This window comes from Haliotis rubra, unplaced genomic scaffold, assembly GCF_003918875.1.
Source record: "Haliotis rubra isolate DU_JTF1 unplaced genomic scaffold, ASM391887v1 Scf88, whole genome shotgun sequence".
NCBI classification, from domain to species: domain Eukaryota; kingdom Metazoa; phylum Mollusca; class Gastropoda; order Lepetellida; family Haliotidae; genus Haliotis; species Haliotis rubra.
The window spans coordinates 729,766-748,375 of record NW_025767612.1 but is presented as its reverse complement, the minus strand read 5'-3'; the positions used below and the strand labels follow the sequence as shown (position 1 = coordinate 748,375).

Below are 18,610 nucleotides of genomic sequence, written 5' to 3'. Positions count from 1 at the left end.
CCTATCTAAGTAACCTATAAAACTTCCAAACCATTCTAATGATTGACCATTGGGGGCAAAGTCCATATATTTAAGGGAGCGGGGCTATGTACATAAGTATAATAAATAATATCACATGACAGAATACAACACATATAAAACTGTGTAATAATGCATTAATTAAAAGCAATTGGTTGCATTTTGTTTGTCATTATGTATGCAGCCTCATTGCCACGGAAACCTACACTACTGTGTAAGTTTCATGAGCAGATATACCTGAGTTGATAGGATGCATAGTGGGTTTATGGTCCTCTATGTGTGCACACCATACATTTTTATGAAACGTATATTATCCAAGTGAATGAGTGAGTTTAGATTTACTCCGCACTCAGCAATATTCCAGCTATATGGCGGCGGTCTGGAAATAATCGCGTCTGGACCAGACAATCCAGTGATCAACAGCATGAGCATCGATCTGCACAATTGGGAACTGATGACATGTGTCAACCAAGTCAGCGAGCCTGACCACCCGATCCCGTTAGTCGCCTCTTACGACAAGCATGGGTTACTGAAAATCAATTCTAACCCGGACCTTCACGGGTCCATTCATCCAAGGATAATGTATTTGATACATTTGTCTCAAAGACAATAAAATATGTTTCAATGATCTGATCATCGAATTACATTCGCTGTATCAATAGACACATAATTAATATGATAAAACCCATAGAATCCGTATGTCATCCGCACTCATCAATCACAGCCACATGTCCACTTGACCACATATTCTATCTGAGCAGTCCACAGTTTGCCCTGAGTGTTAGAGATCGCAGTTGAAAATACTGGTAATGTAGAAAATGGCAAAAATGCAGTACCTGACGATATGCACAAGTAGGGCTAAATGCACAGATTATACATGTCCTACAATACACTCCTCCAATCGTTGGTAGCAACGCAGGAGAGGTTGACAGAGGCGATTCGTCCTTCGAAAAAAAGTTATAATGTGTCCAATTCCAATCAGTGTTTGTTTCATGATAATTCAACTGCCCTGTATGTGTTTACTAATGCCAATGCAGTGTAACAATATTTTCTGTTGTTTACGGTTTGGCGAGACACCTGTCCACAGTTCGCCGTGACAGCAGCACATTTCCAGCCAGACATTGTCAGCGAAGTAGGAACGTGTCTGGGCGGCAGTTACACAGTAACCGTTGTTCATCAGATGGGAAGTCAACCCGTTGTTGATGTCGTCAAAATGGGACTGTCCGTGACGACACATCTCCGTCCTTAGGTGGAGAGGAGAGGCCGGCTTGCATTGCATGATTCTGACCCGTCTTTTCATCGTTCTTCAGGCGGGAATAGCCGGCAGGACTTTTCCTGAAACAATTTGTGCACGTCACCAGCATATTACATATTACAAGCAAGAAGACCTCAATGTTGAGGTATCAACACTAGGCCAGATTCAATGTTCTAAACACAATCTTTGCGTTGCAGATGACGAATAGTCACTGAAAAGAGGGGCGGTGGAGTCGCCCAGTGGTTAAAGCGTTCGCTCGTCACGCCCAAAACCAGGGTTCGATTCCCCACATAGGTACATTGTGTGAAGCCCATTTCTGGTGACCCCGCCATGATATTGCTGGAATATTGCTAAAGGCGGCGTAAAACTAAACTCACTCACTCACTGAAAAGACCCAACAAATTCTTGCAACCAAGGGCACCTATTTTCAGTGACGACTAAGCTGACATGTTTTAGCCATATGAATGGGCATGCCCCGTAATGACTTGCGCCAGTCAATGGATATACCTCAACGATTTAATCTAATTATTTCAACCATAGACTGGATAAAGTCCGAGGTATAATTTACACATATACTCTCAGCTGTAAGAAATTCACCTTTCGCCTCTTCACTCGGTAGGGGTGGGGATGGGTGCGTGCTGGTGAGGACAGAGTAGTGAGTGAGTTTAGTTTTACGACGCTCATTCCAGCAATATCACGGCGGGGGACACAGAAATGGGCTTCAGACATGGTACCTATGTGGGGAATCGAACCCGGGTCTTCGGCGTAATGAGCGAACGCTCACTTTATCCCAAGTCACAATACAAATTTGAAATAACTCACTTACTACATACCACTCTATACACTAGTCACTCGTATGAAGGACATCTTCGGGAATTTGATACTGTTTATGGAATGTTCGTAAAGCTTTGTAAAAGCCTCATGTATGAGTTAGGTATACTTTTAAGGTCAATTCAGAAATGAGACTGTTGTAATGTGTATTGCGTTCAACATCATGAAGATATAAATACATGATAAGAGTATCGATTGCAAATTGCGAATTGGTGCATGACAAATAGCCAAATACTCATTTCTGACAAATGATACATTCATAGATATCATATGATCCCGTTCCTATCATGTGTACTTGATCCTGCTGCCACTGGACACCCATGTGGTAGTTCTGGATATATGATTGTTGATTAGTTATTCACCAACCTGCTGAAGTTCCTGGCATCTTCTATAGTCTCTGGCAGATCTCTGTTGAGAGTTTCTGGTAGAGTAAGATCGAGGAGACCCGCCATAACACACAGAACTCCGAACATAAGAAGAGGTAACGCCCGCCCCCACTTCCCCTCCACTTCTTTACCCTGGAAGGTAAACCACAATGATGGAAGATTATGTCTGGATCAACGGGGTCCTTGCACTGACACAAACAAACTGCGACAGAGAATCACATCGAGTAACAAAACGATCGTAAACACACTCGCAAAACCGTTCATCAGAAACTGTACTCTTGCAAGTGAATTTCTCTTCAAAAGCAACTTTGCGAAAGTAACAATTACGGGATGCATTATTTCAAACAGAATGGATCAATGAAGATCCGGGTCGGAAGCTGTCTCCAGTTACCCTGCTTGTCGTAAGAGGCGACTAACGGTATCGGGTGGTCAAGCTCTCTGACTTGGTTGACATGTCATCGTTTCTCAAACGTGCAGGCTGATGCTCGTGATGTCAATCACTGGATTGTCTGGTAGAGACTAGAGTATTTATAGACCACGGTGATATCACAGGAATATTGCTCGGCACGGCGTTAAACATCAAACATACAACCGAATGCTTGTTTGGGTTTAACTCTGATTAGAACAATATTTCAGTGACAGGACGTCAGCGTGGTGGTGGTGCGCGGGGATGGGAGGGAAGCGGGGTGTGGAACATATTCACGCACCCGCCCACGCACTCACACACATACTTACCAGGTCTATGAAGTAAGGGGCCAACATGCCGCCTATCCTGGCAAAAGACGAGCTGAGGCCTAGTGCTGAACTCCGTACAACAGTCGGGAAGATCTCTGTTGAGTACACATACACCACACCGAATCCGCCCGCGACACACAACTTCCCAATCATTGACAGTGTGACTGTGCTCCACTGGTTGGCTGTGGAATAAAACGCGTGAATATATTAAATCGATATTTTTACTATAGTGGAAACAATGTGTGACGAATTCAAGGAATATTTCTTTTCTGTTTACAGACGAGGAAAAAATGTGTTGCCCCGTGCAACGGTTAGCTCAATTGGTCTCTGTTGTATTGGAAATATGGTTTGTATCTATATGGAGTCATTTCAGGTGAGCTAAGAATGTATCATTATATCCGTAGGGACCCGGTTAACACAACCGTATGTTATAACTTGGATGGGGATCAACCCCAAAAAGTACAAGACTATGTACTTCACTGAGAAAGTGTGATCCCAAATATAGCATCTAACCACATTTTTAAAGGCATTAAGGCTGTTTAAAGGCACAATGTCACACATTTTCGAAAATATATTAGCCTATATTTTTCGCGAAAAATTACAGTTTTAGCGATTTAAGAGGCCGTTTTTACTGTTTCAGTAGCGAGGTATTATGTTTATGTTTGCTATTTCCACGATTAATGTGGACTTTTCAGCGTTTTTCTGCACAGTGGGAAAGATTTCTTTGGTAGGCCTGTCTATGGGGTTCGCTTGAAACACCGGTGAGGATTCGGGTTAGAATGAACCTTCTGTAACCCATGCTTGTCGTTAGAGGCGACTAACGGGATCCGATGGTCAGGCCCGCGGGCTTGGCTGACACATGTCATCGGTTCCCAATTGCGCAGGTCGATGCTCATGCTGTTGATCACTGGATTGTCTGGTCCAGACTAGATTACTTACAGACCGCCGCCATATAGCTGGAATATTGCTGAGTGTGGCCTAAAACTTAACTCACTCACTCATTGAAATAATGTTCGGCCGGTAGAGGGCGCGAGCGTCGATTTAATGCAACGCTGCAATAATTCATTCGAAAATTTTAATTTAATATTGTAATCTCATTTTTGTAATATATATATTATATGGTAGCTGCCCTGGGGCTGATAGTATTATTTTGAGAAATGCACTATTTTTTTTAGAAAGGTGTTGTGTGATATAGTGCCTTTAAGGTTTTCGTTATTAGAAATAAATAGGTCCAATCAACAAAACACTACCTTTACATGCCGTGTGAAACAAAAATAAAAAATCATACCATCGTCCACATATAAAATAGTGATGACTGAAAGTATACAGGCAGCGCCCCCTAGCGTCATGAAGGCACACAGCAGTGCTTTCCTCCCGATTCTGTTCAAGAGCAGTAGACAGATGATGTTGGCTGGGTACTCCACCAGACAGGCCAACATCGAGTTGAGGTGGAGGCTGCCGGCACCAAGGTTGTCCGTGTTGGACGACAGACCGAAGTAGGCAAGACTCACTGCCATCCTGAAACAAACCATTACCGAAATTAAGTTTAATTGTTTGTTTGTTTGTTTGTTAACGCCGCACTCAGCAATATTCAGCTACATGAGGGTGGTTTGTGAATGGTGATCATGTGTCCGAACAATTCTGTGATTGACATCATGAACGCCGATCTAAGCAACTGGGATACGATGACAAGCATCAAATATCTACATTTCCTACAAACCTGACTGTTTTCATATTGAAAGGGCAAACTACAGCGAAATAATACAAGACGTGTCAATTTCGATCCAATTTTTAGTATTTTCATTGTCGGATTATCGAGTTATATATTTCAATAAGAAACTTCACAAAATGTAATTTGAAAAATAATGAATAATTTTTCTGATGATACATCTATGTATCCGAAATGGGATCCCTATCTTCGATTCTAGAAAACGTTAGCAAAACCCACTCAAACCCATCCATTCGTCGTGCAAATGACGTTAGTGCCAAATCAGGTTTTGCACGTGCAGTCGATCACGTGATCTTCGCATCGAAGTTTTCTACATATGCAAGTGTTTGCATTGGCCTCAAGAATTGAAAACACTTTAAACCACAGTTCTAACGGTACTTGAAATGCCACGATTGTCAAATGTGCAATATGAACGTGCCGTTGGCATGTTGCAAGAGGGAAGATCAGTTATTGACGTCGCAAGAGCAATGGGATGCAGCCGTCGTACTGTGTATGACTTGCGAGGTCGTCTACAACAAACTGGCACCACTTCTGATCGCCCAAGGTCGGGTCGTCCACGTGTGACGTCAAGAGCAGAAGACCGTCAAATCGTCCTACGTCACCTACGTGACAGATTTCTGCCGGCTACACGAACCAGGGCTGAGATGTTTAGAGGTCGACTGTCCTCACAGACCATTCGAAATCGGTTGCGGGCTGCCAATCTCCATTCTCGACGTCCATATCGTGGGCCAATATTGACGCCGTTTCATCAACGTCAACGTCTGCTGTGGGCCCAACGTCACCTCCGAGACTGGAATCGAGTCGTCTTTAGCGATGAATCCAGGTTTACCCTCAGATTCGCGGACGGCAGGCATAGAGTCTGGAGACGACGTCGTGAACGGTATGCCCAATGTTGTGTACAGGAAGTCGACAGATTCGGGGGCGGAAGTTGCATGGTGTGGGGTGCTTTCTGTGGGAACAACCGTTCCCGTCTTCTGGTCATCCGTGGAAACCTCACAGCTGCTGCTTACCGCGACCAGGTGCTCACCCCTGAACTCGTTCCTTTCATGGCGGCTCATTGCCCAGGTCTACAGTTCCAGCATGATAATGCTCGGCCGCATACCGCGATGTTGACACGAAATTTCCTTCAAAACGCTGGAATCAACGTCATGGACTTGCCATCGAGGTCCCCTGACCTTAATCCAATAGAGCACGTTTGGGATGCACTTGGGAGAAGGCTTCGTGGTCTTAGGAACCAACCTCAGAATTTGCGCTGCCTTGCAAGAGCAATGGCGCAGAATCCCCAACCATGTGTTCACAAGCATCAGGCAGTCGATGAGGAGACGGTGTTTGGCAGTGGTGAATGCGCGGGGCGGCCATACACGATATTGAACTGAGAAATTTCGCATTTTTATTCTTGTGACTTGACATTCTGTATACCCATGTTTTGGAACGGCGGTGTAGCCTAATGGAACTGATTATGGCACTGTCAGTGTATCGAGTACATCACACAGACCTCAGCAATGAAATAATAACAATTTAACCATCTTACCATTTCTTGTTCTTTATAGTGCCCTGAAGAAAGAATGTGAAGTTTCTTTTGACTCAGTATATATTTCAATACAATAAGCTTTCATACAATTTAATTATTCAGTATTTAATTGGCAACGGACCCCTTTCGTGGTTGGTGGATTCTTAAAGTCCAGAGATAATACAACAACGCAATCTTGCCGGACCCACCTATCGTGACTCAGGACACAAAGAACGTTGTTTCAAAACAGACCCGTGAAGATCCGGGTAAGAATTGTCGTAAGAGGCGACTAACGGGATCAGGTGGTCAGGCTCGCCGACTTGGTTGACACGTCATCGTATCCCATTTGCGTAGATTGATGCTCATGCTGTTAATCACTTGATTGTCTTGTCCAGACTCGATTATTTACAGACCACCGCTATATAGCTGGAATACTGCTGAGTGCGGCGTTAAATGACAACCAATCGATGTTTCAAAGGGGGCACTTCGTGGGTTAGGGAGGCACAGGTGAACCGTTCTCTGAGAGGAGTTGTGTCCCAAATCTTAATGCGCCAGAAACGTATGGAATCTGATCAAAGACTTTTAATGCCATTGATTGTGGGCGTCTAAAAGATCTGCATGACGTTGGGATTTCCTCCCATAGTTAGCTGACATGCCTTGATATAACTAAAATACTGTTCTCACTCGTAGAATCGCCAGATTCGCCTACCGTATGACGAGCGTTAATATATTGTAGTGCCATAATATTACTTCTATAAAGAGGTGTTCATCCAATCTAATCAATGACTGAAAATTATGGAACTTCTTACCAGGAGTAAAAGAGAACGATTGTTCTGAATAATAAAGTTCTGTGTGTGAATAACTGAAAGATGCTGGTCTTGGGCATTTTCAGTTTGGCATCCATGTCTTCTTTTTCGAACTGCAGAGCACTGTCGGGTATTGTGACCTTGTTGACACGTGCAGCATGACGTATAATCATTTCCGCTTCCTCCAACCGGAAGACGTTGAGCAGCCATCTTGGCGACTCGGGGATTATCCTGATCGAAGTACAGATTTTAGGTTTACATTAGGGATTATAAAGTTTGCATCTATAATATAATACCAAATCACATTCACTTATGTTAAAACAAGCTAAATAAACCAAATTAACAATAATCGTTGTTAAACAAGGAAAACATAGAACACAAAAGGACGAGGTTTGGCTGAAAGTTTGTAACGACATTATTCACTTGGGCTCGCATCCTTATTTTTGCCAAGTCTTCAAAGGCTACGTGGTTCCCATATCCCTCTTTGTCACCAATACCACAAAGCCCTCATTCTCTTCCTACAGAGGTTACTTGTCATATCTTCCTACGAACCTCTGTTCTAGTTCTCGTAAAATCTCCTAGTGGCAAAAAAGTCGCAACACGAATTATCTCCCTTTTTTCTATCCAAACAGAACACGTGTTACATCGAATTAGATCCAACTTGACTAATGCAAGTAAAAATGGGGCCACAAATATCCATCTTCTCTGCCGAGGACTTGTGTTGATGTGACACACAAGACATTTAATGGCAAGCTTGTCCGTTGTCAACGAGGGCGATGGAGACGCCATTGATCCGGCATTACATGACTGAGTTCTGTCTAGAAGACACGTTTGCGCATCGCGCAGGGGAAGAGGTTCTAGTTTTCCCGAAGCATACAGAAATTGCCGAGGCCTTGCGAATGATCACTTTTGAAACAACGTCACTGATTGCACAACTAAATCTGATTGCAACCAATCACGAATCCTGAACACTCGCACCATGAAAGGGCCGTATTAGAACAGAGGGCAGTAGGAAGATATGACAAGAAACCTCTGTGGGAAGAGAATGCAAAGCCCTAAGTGATCAGTGACCTTGCGGCCAGTAGCTAAACCAATACACTCGTTTGTTTCGTCAAAGTGGTTCATATGTAAGATCTGCATTACGTTGGGCGTTGTCCATTTGAAGACCAGAAGCCTTGATGTAACTCAAATCACTTTCATGCGGCATTAATGTAAGGACATTTGCATGTAAAGCCAACCTACCACCAGTATATCAGGAAGACTGCCACAGGCGTCGCCATGACCAGCTCCAGAGTGTGCCAGTCTCGGATGAAGAAGGCAACTCCGGTTAAGAAGAGGTAGCCACTGGTGAAGAAGAAGCCGCTGATGATGCCGGCCCACACTCGTTTGGAAGGACCAACAAATTCCATCCCTACAAAATAAACAGGGACAGATATAGGGGTTAATGTCCAACATGGACATGCCTATAGGGGCAGAGGGGTAGCCTTGTGGTTAAAGCGTTCGCTCGTCACGCTGGAGGCCCGGGTTCGATTGCCCACAATGTGTGAAGCCCATTTCTGGTGTCCCCCACGGTGATGTTGCTGGAATATTGCTAAAAGCGGCGTAAATTCATATACTCACCCAAACGGTTGCAAGCATAAGACACAGGACCAATTGTTCGTATTCAGATGTTTTGTTGCGTCTCTGAAAACCAACTGTAGAGAAGGAGCTACTTGCGCTCACAGTCCGCACCATTCAGGACTCTTATGCTGTGATTTTGGTCTCTTTCGACCAGTTTTTTAAAGCATTGGAGTGAGTTAGTTTTACGCCGCACTCAGCAATATTCCAGCTATATGGTGGCGGTCTGGAAATAATCGAATCTGGACCAGACAATCCAGTGATCTACAGCATGAGCATCGATCTATACAATTGAGATACGATGACATGTGTCAACCAAGTCAGCGAGCCTGACCACCCGATCCTGTTCGTCGCCTCTCACGACAAGCATGGGTTAATGAAGATCAATTCTAACCCGGATCTTCACGGGTTGCAAGCACGGCTAGTAAAGCAGAACATACCAATCACGAAGCACGTTGTGAACATCCCCGCAGTACTGGCGCCGTTGATGAAGCGGAATACAACAAAGAGGGCGTAGCTGTTAGCCCAGTTCAGAGCAAGACCACCAGCAAACAGTATCACAATAGACAGGAACAGTGCTTTCCGTCGCCCGAACCTGGGGACAAAGATTGAATGACAGTCAGTGAACTAATGAAGTCGACATTAGTTCACGCGAGGAAGAGAAACACCATGGACATTCTATTTCCATTCCTTGGTATATTTTTTTTACCAAAACCATGCGGCCGGTTGCCGAAATAAAACTAATGGATATTAAGTGTAAAAAATAGGTTCGAATAGGTATTTCTTCCTATTCTGGTCGATTGGCTATACTAACGAAATCAGATTCTTGAGAGATATTTAGAAGTTGGTGAATATATAAGACGAGTGTATGGATGGCGACTTCTTCTGTATTGTATAACACAACGATTCTGGGCGGCTTCTTCCACTTCTTTAGGTGATTTGATTCAATAACGATATCGGTAATGAATTTGAAAGTTGTTTAACAGTAAATGGGTTAAGAAACATCCACAATATATCTACTTCGTAGTTATATTAAAATTTACTTCTGTTCCATATTTTGAACCAGGTGCAACCAGTGATGCAACCTAGTTTGTTCGTTCGCCGCCGTGTAGGACATTAAATGGTCATTCATCTCATGAAAATTTGTCATGAGGCGGAAACAGAAGCCACATTTTGCCATGTCGGAATTATTTACCTGTGAAACTACGAATTAATTACCTGTCTCCCAGGGCACCGAATATAAATGCTCCCGCAAAATATCCCCCCATGAAGATCATCTGTGCGTTGGAAGGCTGTATGTCGTTTCTGCAGACCATGTTGAGCTGTAGGGAAACAATGGTTCTAGTGGAGGGATTATACTCATTAAAGGTTGTTTCATGGTTTGTATGTTAAACCCCCCACTCAGCAATATTCCACCTCTCTGGCGGCGGTCGGTACATAATTGAGTCTGGACCAGACAATCCAGTGATCAACAGCATAAGCATTGATCTGCGCAATTGGGATACGATGACATGTGTCAACGAAGTCAGCGAGCCTGACCACTCGATCCTGTTAGTCGCCTCTTACGACAAGCACAGGTAAGACCAATTCTATGGTTGATGTAGTTCAATACAAATAGAGTGAGTGAGTTTAGTTTTACACCGCTTTTAGCAATATTCCAGTAATATCACGGCAGGGACACCAGAAATGGGCTTTGTACCCATTTGGGGAATCGAACCCGGGTCTTCAGCGTGACGAGCGAACGCTTTAACCACTAGGCTACCCCACCGCCCCATTACAAAGAGAGAAAACGAGAAGAAGTAAATTCAGCTTTTAACCAAAATTCAGCAGCATTTAAGTAGTTACTAGTGCCTCTTAATGGCAGGGCAAACCAATGGTTGACAGAGATCTGTCCAGTTGGTCACAAAGGGCACAATCAGACAGGGCCCCGTTTCACAAAGCTATCGTAGCGCTACGACTGTCGTAAGTCTATGTGACAGTATAGGAGGTACGACAGTCGCAGCGCTTCGATAGCTTTGTAAAACGGGGCCTGGTCACCGATCGTAACCATCGATCTGGGTTGGCTTTAATAACCAGCATGGGGTTCAGTCTTACAGGAATGCCTTATCCCATTACACAAACCCTCCAACGCTGTAACGAGGCGAATGTAACTTGGTTGCAGGTTACAGCGTCACAGTCATACGCAGGGCTTACCTCTGTGGCAGCGGTTGACTGGAACACGGACTTGTCGTACACCCATCTGTTGCACCCTATGATGGTCCTGTTGGAGGATCCTGGGCTGGAGAAGTACAAGTGACACTGGTCATACTGGAGCTTCCCGTTACGTTCCACAAAGGGAATGGTCTTGTTGATGAGCTCGGCGTGGTACTTTGACTGCACAGCGTACGTGTCGTTGTTGTAGCCGGGGATCGCGCATCTGGAATAATTATGATAATTCTCAACTTTTTGTTCAAGATATTCAAGGGATAAATCAAATCTTCTAAATCAACAGAAAGCTTTCGAACCTAAAGTTCGAACATTTGATCAAGGGAGACTTTGTTGGGTCTAACACAGCTTTCAAACATTTGATCAAGGGAGACTTTGTTGGGTCTAACACAGCTTTCAAACATTTGATCAAGGGAGACTTTGTTGGGTCTAACACAGCTTTCAAACATTTGATCAAGGGGGACTTTGTTGGGTCTAACACAGCTTTCAAACATTTGACCAAGGGAGACTTTGTCGGGTCTAACACAGCTTTGAAACATTTGATCAAGGGAGACTTTGTCGGGTCTAACACAGCTTTCAAACATTTGATCAAGGGAGACTTTGTTGGGTCTAACACAGCTTTGAAACATTTGATCAAGGGGGACTTTGTTGGGTCTAACACAGCTTTCAAACATTTGATCAAGGGGGACTTTGTTGGGTCTAACACAGCTTTCAAACATTTGATCAAGGGAGACTTTGTCGGGTCTAACACAGCTTTCGAACATTTGATCAAGGGAGACTTTGTCGGGTCTAACACAGCTTTCGAACCTGAAGTTAGACCATTTGATCAAGAGTGAGATTTTTTATGGTTCTAACAGAGCTTTCGACCCTGAGGTTCGAACATTCGACCAAGCCTGAGTAGTCCAGGTTAACAGTTTTCGAACCTGAAGTTCGAACATTTGATAAAAAATGTGTTGGGTTTGACACTGTTTTCGAACCTGAAGTTCGAACATTTGATAAAAAATGTATTAGGTTTGACACTGTTTTCGAACCTGAAGTTCGAACATTTGATAAAAAATGTATTGGGTTTGACACTGTTTTCGAACCTGAAGTTCGAACATTTAAACGAGAATGAGTTAGTTGGGTTTAATGCAGCTTTCGAACCTGAGGTTCAACATTCCATCATTGGATAGTGGTATACATCTCTTCATCACTAACTGCAGCGCCTTAACCGAACTTTCCACACGTTCCCTGTGAAAATCATGAAATTGTGTGGACAGAAAAATGCCTACTCCGAGTCTAAATTTATGAGTCGTGAGTTAACTGAAATGAGTGAGTGAGTGCATTTTACGCAGCTTTTAGCTATATTTCAACAATATCACAGGGGCAGGGACACCAGAAATGGACTTCCAGTATCACAACTTCCATATGACAATCGACCAATTTAGCAAGTACACTACCTCATTGTCACAAAAGCGAGTTTGTTCAAAATTGCCTCTGTTCACCAAGCGGTGAATTGGTACCCGATGGGATAAGTCATATGACTCTTAACCTTGTAGCACCTCACTAGCAGCTTGGGTAAAGTTAGGGCCTTGAGCATGCACAAGTGCGTGGATACAGACGCTTCATGCATGTCCATTATTATTAAGTGATTGATCAGTTCATGTTTAGATAGAGATTCAGGGTGACAAAACACGACTGTGAGACAACATTCCCTTTTGAGAGCAATGTTCCAGTAACCGAAGCCTTTGGCGTCTACATTTCACAACTTAGAGATACAATCCAACACACCATGGACATAAGAGCTACAAAAGATTTTTGCTCAAAATGCTGTTTGATCATGTATACGGACTACAAGACCTCAGTAAAGCTTCTAGGCAGTACAGTTTTAGGGCGGTGGGGTAGCCTAGTGGTTCGCGTTCGCCCGTCACGCCGAAGACCAAAGTTCGATTCCCCACATGGGTACGATGTGTGAAGCCCATTTCTGGTGTCCCCCGCCGTGATATTGCTGTAATATTGCTAACAGCGGCGTAAAACTCAACTCACTCACTCACTCAAGCCGAAAAATGTATCTGGAGGGTACAATTACATGTTATACCATTTCAGTAGTATGTTATAAGTAAATTCTTTGTGATCGTTAAACATCCTGCAATAGTCTTCTCTGGACAAGGGGTTACAGAACTGATGTTCACCATATCCCAGGCACAACGCATGTCTACCTTCTCGCATGTAGATGTCTCATTAGAATGCAAAATAAGATCTATATGTATATGTATGCATGATAGTGAGGTTATGTGGAGCACCACGGGCCCATTGGCGACTAATGAAGTAAAACCACTTTTTCCATCAACACATCTCATCTCTTAAAATGTTGCAATGTAATAAAAGATCAAACTCAGTAGCTTGATTTAATGAAGGGTCCCCTTCTTTGATCTGGACCTTTGATCTTTGATCGTCAAATCTGGACGGACTGACGAGGCGATAAACAACGCGCTGTTTGTCCTGAGAGTAGGGGGACCTCTTCATGTGTGTATAGGGGGCGGTGGGGAAGCCTAATGGTTAAAGCGTTGGCTCGTCACGCCGAAGACCCGGGTTCGAATCCCCACATGGGTACAATGTGTGAAGCCCATTTCTGGTGTCCCCCGCCGTGATGTTGCTGGAATATTGCTAAAAGCGGCGTAAAACCAAAACTCAGTCAGTCATGTGTGTATACAATGGTCTCATATAGATATCACGTGGTAGTTAGTCACTGCAAACATGCACAGGTGGTCTGCAACAGGTGACATGTTTTGAGGAACGCAGCTGTTGCATAACAACTCAGGTATTTGTATGCACCTATACATCTCAAGCTCTCTTTCTTTGGGGGTTGGAATAATAGCCATCCGTACCCCATTAAAGGCCTGTCCTATCAGTCGTGACGGTCAAGCCTCATGTACTGCCGAGCAAAGAAACTCTCCATCCGTGTTTGATTGGGGCTAAATACAAACCGGAAACTGTATAGGAATTCAAGTGTGAGGCATTTGATACAGGTTTCGGCGACTCATGGTGTTGCTGGTAATGTTTTCATATCATTTGTAATTACTTGGAAAGATCTAATGTTGAAGTATAAAACTTCTGTTGCCATGCAGTTTAGTTGACGGGGTCTGATGATAGAATATGCAGTGTGCGCCTAGTGTTTTATACATTTAGTAATATACGCAAAGTGTGGCATGGAGAGATGTATCTGGGAGAAGAGCCACCACATCTGTGCTATCCAATTAACTCTGGAAACATAACCGATCGACATGTATGCATGAGACGGAATCTATTTACAGGCAGTATTCAAAAGAGTTTTTGACTGCAATAAGATTTCAAAATGTGTTTGCAAAACGTACAGACAAACTATTTTCTTTCAGATACTTCGGAAACAGGGTTGTTTCCACAGGGGTTCGATTCACTCTTTGGGCAAAATTCTACCTCTGCACTTTTCTAAAATATTTATTTCTTCGCCGATTTCGTTCAAATTTGAAACATATGTTAACCATAGCATATAAAAAACAATATATGATTGCAAAAGTCAAGATTTTAATTTTCAGAAATTCTTGTCCAAATAGTGATTCGAACCCTTGTGGTTATTTCTATGTCATGCGTCAGATAATGTTATTCTGTTTTCATCAAGAGGAGGGGAAATGGATGCCTACCCACACACAAAAACAAACAAAATAAACTGACGTACAAAAGAAAGTACACACCTGATGCTTTGGTAAAATGTTTTCCTGAAAACAGCGTAATATTTAGAAAAGTGTTATGATTTCGACTCACAAGTCACAAACATTGTGTACGTGTTGCAATAACACCATAGATATCGTACCCAATTGGAACATTGCTAGCAAAATATTTACGTTGTTTGAATAGTCTCAAAACACCAGGTGTGTACTTTCATTTGTACATCAGTATATAATTATCTGAGGTATATAACTTCCATATGCACGAATGATTATTATTCATTCGCACATATGAACCAGACATTGACTAATAACAGAAAATATTCATAGCTACACAGGTAAGTTCTATATGGGTCAGTATGTACAGGTATATGTATACATGAATGTCTATAGGTAACATCTGCTTACAACGATTTTATCATATCTTGCTTAGCTTTTCTTCCAATGCTCAATATGAAAATTACACATACAATGGTCCCTTGGCCTGAGGGCAATAAAATATATGGAGATATTAAGTCAAGAGTTTTCGTATTGTAAATATTATGTATTGGACATGGAAGTGTCTGTAGAAAAATAACTTCAAGTTGTTATTTCTATATGTGATACTTACGAGACATGCTTCATTCACAATAGCGTCTTTAGAAGCAGCTTTGGAATACAACGCAGACTGAGCCGCCCGTATATTTCACGCTTGAAATGGCTTAATCCCTCGTACGTGTTCATTGGAATGTGAACCTTTTTAGAGAGATAGGGAAAGCTCGCTTGGGTTAGGAAACCAGAAATGGGCTTCACACGATGTACCCATGTGGGGAATCGAACCCGGGTCTTCGACGTGACGAGCGAACGCTTAACCACTAGGCTACTCCACCACCCCTACATTTTACAATGTTAAGCGGTAGACGTTCGTACAGGTTGGAATTCCGTCAGTGTGTAAGGCTTTCTACAGAAAATGACGAGGTGACTTATTTGCCTTTTTATCGGATCGTCGTGAATTAGGTTATCTTGATAGAAAGCTCATGGGATTGGTTTGTCGCATTGATAACACTATATGATTTATCATACATGGAGTTATCCGATTTAAGACCAATGTGTGACCAAACTTTCACTTGACGCGTGAGTGAGTTTGATTTTACGCCGCTTTTAGCGAAATTCCAGCAATATCACGGCAGGGAACACCAGAAATGAGCTTCAAATATTGTGCCCATGTGTGGAATTGAATTTCTTACTACCCAACCGCCCCCTTACCGAAGGGACCCGTGAAGGGATCGGGTGGTCAGGCTCGCTGACTTGGTTAGCACATGTCATCGTATCCCAATTGCGCAGATTGATGCTCATGTTGTTGATCACTGGATTGTCTGGTCCAGACTTGAGATTATTTACAGACCGCCGCCATATAGCTGGAATACTGTTGAGTGCGGCATTAAACAACCAACCAACCAACCAACCTAACCAAAGGACCTATTGTCACTCTAACAAGGAGAGTGATTTCTATTTAAGAATAGCCATCGTGGATTATAACAAAATCGGAGACCGGGAAGTATTTGCCGACACGAATGACACACGTCCGGAACAGGATTTGATTATTATAAAACTGAAATATCTACACTGATGTAGCATTCAACACGTTGTGTAGGATTGTCCCGAATTGTTTCCTTCGCAAATATGAACAGAAGGGAAATAAGAAACTATACAAAATTTGCAGGTGGTAGGGTTCATGTTGGTGCAAATGTATTTTGTAATATTCTCGCATACTTTGTGGGGAGGGGAGTGGGCTGTCCCCCAGACCCCAAAGAATATATTTAAACTAAACGTTACAATCCTTGAAGTTGAGCATTATTCTGCGCTTCGATATCTACAGTGTAGATGTATTTGAAGATATCTGTAAATCGTTGCTATTCAAAATATCTTTAATCCATTTCAAGATATCTCTAATTCAATTCAAGATATCTAAAATTCAATTCAAGATATCTAAAATTCAATTCAAGATATCTTTAAAACAATTTAAGATATCAGTAATTTCTCATAACACCATCTCTTTTTGAGATATCTTTAATTCATTTCAAGATATCTACAAAAGTATAATTCAAATCAAGATATTAGGAATGTTTTTCAAGATATCATTAATATGCTCCATCATATCCTAATTCATTTCGCGATATCAAGTGTTTTTTTTGCAGATATCTATAATTTTCTCTATTCGATATATCTTTAATTCAGTTCAAGATATCATCAATTCAATTCTAGATATCTCTATTTTCATTCAAGATATCTTGAAAACAATTGAAGATATCTTTAATTTCTTAATAAATGTGAAAACGGCTACGTACGTTGCCATACGTACGTACGTTCCCATACGCCATTGCAATGTTAGGCTTACCATTTTTTCCAAGATGATGAACCCGAGCTTGACATGTATACAACTATGATGTACGTAGAAACTGATACTTTCAAATGAATACAAGGTGGAATTCACTGTTATAAACATACACGATTATATTTGTCTTTGAGAAAACCCCTTACCTGTGGTCGGGGACATTGAGAAGGTAAACATTGATCATCATCCGGACCCCATGGGGAATAGCTGGGAGGCACAACAGGAAGTACACCCATTTCTGGTACCTGCCGAACTCCCCAAGATGTCGTAAAATATCGTCGAAGTTCGCCATGTTCTCCGAAAACGACGATAGAATAACACTGTTATCTATTCCGATACGTCAACACTGACGCGATATCAGGCCACATTCGTTACGGTACCAGGTCAATGTCCGGCTGGTAGAGATCCACTGAACCACTGACACAGTCGCATCAAGAGTACCTCCCAGGTTTACCAGCAAACACAGCTTGTTTCCTTTCCAACATAGGGCAAAGGTCGAAAATCACACAACAGCGATACGGTCCGGTGAAGACGAAGCCGACGTTTAGCCACTCGCTTCGGTGTTTCTCACCCGCCACGTCTCCGCAATCGATGTTTATAATGCTGAATATTTATAGTCACAGTAGCAGGAACTATAGTGATTTCGTATTCAGTGGATACAGTAAATCCTAAATGCATGGAGTCATCGCATCTGTCGGTGTTTCGGTCACGGAACGGCAGCGATATTTTTCTCGGCTGATTACAACAAATCTGTTGTCGTCTGCTCGTGTCACGTGACTTCGGCGAATCCTGTTTGTGAGTTTGACAATGAACGTCCGCCACAGTCATCTCAGTAATGTTTGCTATTTTTAGATTTATAAATATGCAGGTGAATTAGAGTTATACTGTCTCAGGAGGTTAATACTTTGTCAAAACGTTATCTGGCGAGTCGATGTTGAGCATACTTATCCAGTGAGAGGTGGTTGCGTCGATTTTGTGACGGGGGAGGAGGGAGGGGGTTGCGTTTCTCTGCTCAATTTTAATGCACTCATTTGACAGTTTGTCAAAACCCCGATTACTAAAATTCAGTCCCAGTGATAATTATATCGTAAACAATATTTCATTTATATGTCAACTCAAACGTGATGATGCAGCACAATGCAGCTGTTCATGACATAAGCACAATTGCAATTAAGTGAGTCTTGGCTACTTTCCTTGAAATAATTATCATTTTTAAGTCTAGCGCTGGTCCAATTCAATGAGAACTTCCCTGCTGTAGAATGCGTTTGAATACTGCATATGCTCTCCCAAATACTTATGTGTCAAAGCCAAACAAAAACAAACAAAACAAACATTTAAGCACAATTGTTTTAATGAAAATTTCGTACCGTAGTGAAGGACATGTATAAACTACAAAATCAAGCAAACTCATTTTTTACAACTATCATTGCAGGTGTACATCAAGGGGAAAGCTTGACACCT

The 18,610-nt window shown here is 42.5% G+C and overlaps 2 protein-coding genes across 2 annotated transcripts in view; both read right to left on the bottom strand.

Moving 5' to 3' along the window:
- The window catches only part of LOC124263329 (organic cation transporter protein-like), a 53,509-nt gene extending 35,572 nt beyond the window's left edge, over positions 1-17,937 (bottom strand). Inside the window, exon 1 of the mRNA XM_046697909.1 lies at positions 17,442-17,937. The gene's annotated coding sequence lies outside the window, so the exon portion shown is untranslated. The remainder of the gene's footprint in view (positions 1-17,441) is intronic.
- Positions 488-17,444, bottom strand: LOC124263328 (organic cation transporter protein-like). The gene is made up of 11 exons (XM_046697906.1): positions 17,296-17,444; positions 11,081-11,303; positions 10,106-10,209; positions 9,328-9,482; positions 8,513-8,681; positions 7,274-7,501; positions 4,514-4,743; positions 3,226-3,407; positions 2,471-2,622; positions 1,212-1,353; positions 488-1,093 (listed from the first exon to the last, which is right to left on the bottom strand). The coding sequence occupies exons 1-10, from the start codon at positions 17,439-17,441 to the stop codon at positions 1,227-1,229; spliced, it is 1,716 nt and encodes a 571-aa protein (XP_046553862.1). The 5' UTR covers positions 17,442-17,444; the 3' UTR covers positions 488-1,093; positions 1,212-1,226.
- Positions 17,938-18,610: the final 673 nt, after the last annotated feature.

What these genes read in the sequence shown, in the direction of transcription:
- LOC124263328 (XM_046697906.1), bottom strand. Translation starts at nt 17,441, where the DNA reads ATGGCGAACTTCGACGATATTTTACGACATCTTGGGGAGTTCGGCAGG. An exon ending in AGTCAACCGCTGCCACAGAG is followed by an intron (nt 10,210 to 11,080) that starts GTAAGCCCTGCG and finishes GTTTCCCTACAG; the next exon opens with CTCAACATGGTCTGCAGAAA. An exon ending in TATTTTATATGTGGACGATG is followed by an intron (nt 3,408 to 4,513) that starts GTATGATTTTTT and finishes TTTATTCCACAG; the next exon opens with CCAACCAGTGGAGCACAGTC.